This window comes from Amaranthus tricolor, chromosome 4 (genome assembly GCF_026212465.1).
Source record: "Amaranthus tricolor cultivar Red isolate AtriRed21 chromosome 4, ASM2621246v1, whole genome shotgun sequence".
In the NCBI taxonomy this organism is placed as follows: Eukaryota; Viridiplantae; Streptophyta; class Magnoliopsida; order Caryophyllales; family Amaranthaceae; genus Amaranthus; species Amaranthus tricolor.
Window position 1 is genome coordinate 33,780,220 of NC_080050.1, and position 4,353 is coordinate 33,784,572.

At 41.3% G+C, this 4,353-nt stretch overlaps 1 protein-coding gene across 1 annotated transcript; it reads left to right on the forward strand.

Moving 5' to 3' along the window:
• Positions 1 to 3,506: 3,506 nt before the first annotated feature.
• On the forward strand, positions 3,507 to 3,833 carry LOC130810976 (uncharacterized). The gene has a single exon (XM_057677095.1). It carries the CDS (start codon positions 3,507 to 3,509, stop codon positions 3,831 to 3,833), a length of 327 nt encoding a protein of 108 aa, XP_057533078.1.
• Positions 3,834 to 4,353: the final 520 nt, after the last annotated feature.

Sequence of the window (4,353 nt, forward strand, 5' to 3'; positions counted from 1 at the left end):
CATGAACCTGTCCCAGGGGAGCATGACTATTCAGGAGTATACTGATAAATTTACTGAGCTATCTAGGTTTGCCCCTCATGCCTGCCCAACCGAAGCTGAGAAGGTTCTACGGTACATTCACCGTATGGACCCAAGAGTGCAAATTCCGGTGATGAGTTCGAAGCCTGCAACGTTCCAGGAAGCGTATGATATAGCCCTGAGTATCCATACTACTAGCCTAGAGAACGAAGCCAGAATGAGGAATGCTAGACCACCATCACAACAGCAATTCCAGAGAAGGATCAACATTGAGAAGGGTGGAAGTTCTAGAATTCCACCAAGGCCGGTGATTCATAAGAAACCCACATTCCGACAGACACCTGCTCTTCGCAACAGTGTTGACCCCAGAAAATGCAACCGTTGTAGTAAGAACTTGCATCCGGGAGTCACCTGTGAGGGACAACCGATTGTCTGTTACAGATGCCAAAAGCCAGGGCATAAATCATATGAATGCCCGAAGAGAGCCGGAGTAACCGAATTTGGAGCTGCTAGGCTTACCTCGCCTGCAACACAGAAGAGTCGAGTGTATTGCATGACACAAGAAGAAGCAGATGCTAATCCTGATGTGGTTACGGGTAACATTCTTGTGCTCAATAAACCAGCTGTTGTGCTTTTTGATTCTGGTAATACCATGTCTTTTATCTCCAGTTCTTTTGTTAATAAAATAGCTTTGCTACCTACTTCTCCTGTTAATATCATTATTACCTTACCTACGGGAGAGGAAGTTATGAGTGGTAAAGAATATAAAAATGTGCCCATAAAAATAGCTGAGTCTATTTTTCTTGCTGATCTTAAATACTTCCCCATGACCGAGTTTGATGTCATACTAGGGATGGATTGGTTGTATAGATATCAAGCCCTCATTCATTGTCATGACCAAAGAATAGTGATGAAAGATCATGAGGGAAAAGAAATTTCTTATTCAGGAGTGAGTGGTAAAAAGGGAGTGAGAATAGTGTCAGCCCTAAAAATGATGAAAATGCATAGGAAAGGAGAGATGGTATTCCTGTGTAGTGTTAAGGATGTGTCAGAGGAACGAAAATTTGAAGACATTCCAGTAGTGAGAGAGTACCCCGATGTTTTCCCTGATGAATTACCAGGTATACCCCCAGAAAGGGATGTAGATTTCAGTATCGATGTAATACCAGGCACAGCTCCCATTTCTAAAGCACCATACAGAATGGCACCTCCAGAATTGCAAGAATTGAAGGCGCAATTACAAGAGTTACTTGACAAGAGATTCATTAGACCTAGTGTATCTCCTTGGGGTGCTCCAGTACTCTTTGTAAAGAAAAAAGACGGTAGTATGCGGCTATGCATTGATTACCGAGAATTGAATCGGGTAACTATTAAGAACAAATATCCATTGCCCCGAATAGAAGATCTATTCGATCAGTTGAAAGGCGCAGGAATCTTTTCGAAGATTGATTTGAGATCTGGGTATCATCAGATTCCAGTGAAGAAGGAAGATATTCCAAAGACGGCTTTCAGAACCAGGTATGGACATTATGAATTTGAAGTAATGCCATTTGGTTTAACAAATGCACCTGCAGTTTTCATGGATCAGATGAATAGAACGTTCCATGAACTTCTTGATGTATGTGTGGTAGTGTTTATTGATGATATTCTGGTGTACTCAAAGAGTAAAGCAGAGCATGAAAAACACTTAAGGCTAGTCTTAGACATCTTCAGGAAGCAGAAATGGTTTGCAAAGCTATCCAAATGTGACTTCTGGCTGAAAGAAGTAACATTCCTCGGACATGTCATCAGTAAAGAAGGAGTTATGGTGGATACAGCGAAGGTTCGAGCGATTGTTGAATGGGAGAGCCCTAAGAATGTATCTGAAGTACGTAGTTTCATGGGTCTCGCCGGTTACTATAGAAGGTTCGTGAAAGATTTCTCGAAAATCGCCCAACCTATGACGAAATTGTTGAGTAAAGAAGTTAGATTCCAGTGGTCTATAGAGTGTGAAGCGGCTTTTTAAAAAATTGAAAGAGAGGTTGACCACTGCACCTGTTCTTGCTTTACCCGTGGAAGGTGTGGAATATGAGATATACAGCGATGAGCCGTATAGTGGACTTGGATGTGTTCTAATGCAGCAAGGGAAAGTCATTGCATACTCATTAAGGCAACTGAAAACCCATGAAAGAAACTATCCCACACATGATCTAGAGCTGGCCGCCCTTGTTTTCGCACTCAAATTATGGCGCCACTACCTTTACGGGGTTTCGTGCAAATTATATATCGATCATAAATGCCTCAAATATATTTTCACTCAAAAAGAAATAAACATGAGACAGAGAAGATGGCTAGAGCTGATCAAGGATTATGATCTTACTTGGGAACACAAGGAAGGAAAGGCTAACAGAGTGGCTGATGCCCTGAGCAAGAAAAATAAGCATTCCCTGAATTTTATCATGGCGCTACCTGGAAAGTTATATGAAGAATTCCAAAAGCTCGAAATTGAGGTGGTTCAGCAAGGGTATGTTCATTCTTATTTATCTAATGTAAGTGCAGAACCTGAGTTGTACCAGGAACTCAGAGAAAAACAAAAAGTAGATGCAAAGATAGAGAAGATTCGAGCCGCAATAGCAGAAGGTAAAGCTAGAGATTTCAGCGTAGCAGATGACGGAAGTGTAAGATTTAGAAGAAGGTGGTGTGTACCGAGTGATGAAACGATAAAGAAGAAGATCTTAGAAGAAGCTCATAACACACCCTACTTTGTACACCCGGGAGGTGATAAATTGTACAAAGATCTTAAGATGCATTTTTGGTGGCCCGGGATGAAAAAGGAGATTGCAGAATTTGTGGCAAAGTGTCTTATCTGTCAGAAGATCAAAATTGAACATCAAAGACCTGGTGGACTGTTGCAACCCTTGCCGATACCTACTTGGAAGTTCGACTCTATATCGATGGACTTTGTTACAGGGCTTCCGGTGACAACAAGAGGCTTGAACGCAGTTTGGGTGATAGTCGATCGGTTGACCAAAGTAGCAAGATTCATTGCAATAAAGAATACATGGTCTATGGAGAAGCTAGCTGAAGCATACACAGAAGAAATCATTCGACTTCACGGAGTTCCAAAAGATATTGTGTCCGATCGTGATCCAAGATTTCTGTCACACTTTTGGACTGCTTTGCAAGAAGCTCTTGGTACAAAATTGAAATTTAGCACGGCTTTCCATGCAGCGACAGATGGCCAAACAGAAAGGACCATTCAGATATTGGAGGATATGTTCAGAGCTTGTGCTTTGGAGTTCCAACAGACTTGGGTAAAATCACTGCATCTGATAGAATTCTCATACAACAACAGCTATCAGGCCAGTATCAAAATGGCTCCATATGAAGCGTTGTATGGTAGGAAATGTCGCAGTCCTACATATTGGAATGATATTAGCGATACACTGGTCTTGGGGCCAGAATTAATTTAGGACACAGTCGATAAGGTGCAGATAATACAGGCCAGAATGAAGGCTGCACAGGACAGACAAAAGTCGTATGCCGATCTTCGCAGGAAACCTCTAGCATTCGAAGTTGGAGATAAGGTCCTGCTGAAAGTGTCACCGATGAAAGGGGTAATGAGGTTCGGTAAGAAAGGGAAACTAAGCCCTAAATATATCGGGCCATACGAGATACTAGAGCGAATAGGTACAGTTGCTTACAGATCGACACTACCGCCAGAACTATCTAAAGTGCATGACGTGTTTCACGTATCTCAGCTGCGAAGGTATATCAGTGATCCATCACACGTCATTCCTACAGAGTCAGTAGAAGTAGAACCAAACCTGACTTAAGAAGAAAAACCGGTCCAGATTCTCGATCGACAGGAAAAGATTCTCCGGAGAAAGGTGGTTCCAATTGTGAAAGTACTATGGAGAAGTCAAAAATATGAAGAAGCCACCTGGGAGACAGAAGAGTCGATGAGACAAAAATACCCAGAGCTTTTCGACAGGTATGAAACTCTACCTAAGCTAATGATGCATGTACGTATATTTACGTACATAATGATCCTGTGGTTAAAATAAATTCCTTTATGCAAATTTCGAGGACGAAATTTCTTTAAGGAGGGGTGATTGTAACACCCAAGAAATTAGTTCCATATAAGTAAGGTTAATAATCTTGGAATTAAGGCAATGTAGGCATAATTACACTTTTTTTCATGTTAGTTAAGGTAAGCAAGCACCTCAATATATAGCAATCTACACAACTATGATCCTTTAATTTCTAATTCTTTATGTCTCGTGTTTTAAGCCTACAAAAACGACCTCCTTATGTTCTTATTAAGCCTTCCATACTAAGTAAGCATGTCAAAAG

Coding starts and splice junctions, on each gene's coding strand:
- LOC130810976 (XM_057677095.1), top strand. CDS start 3,507: ATGAAGGCTGCACAGGACAGACAAAAGTCGTATGCCGATCTTCGCAGG.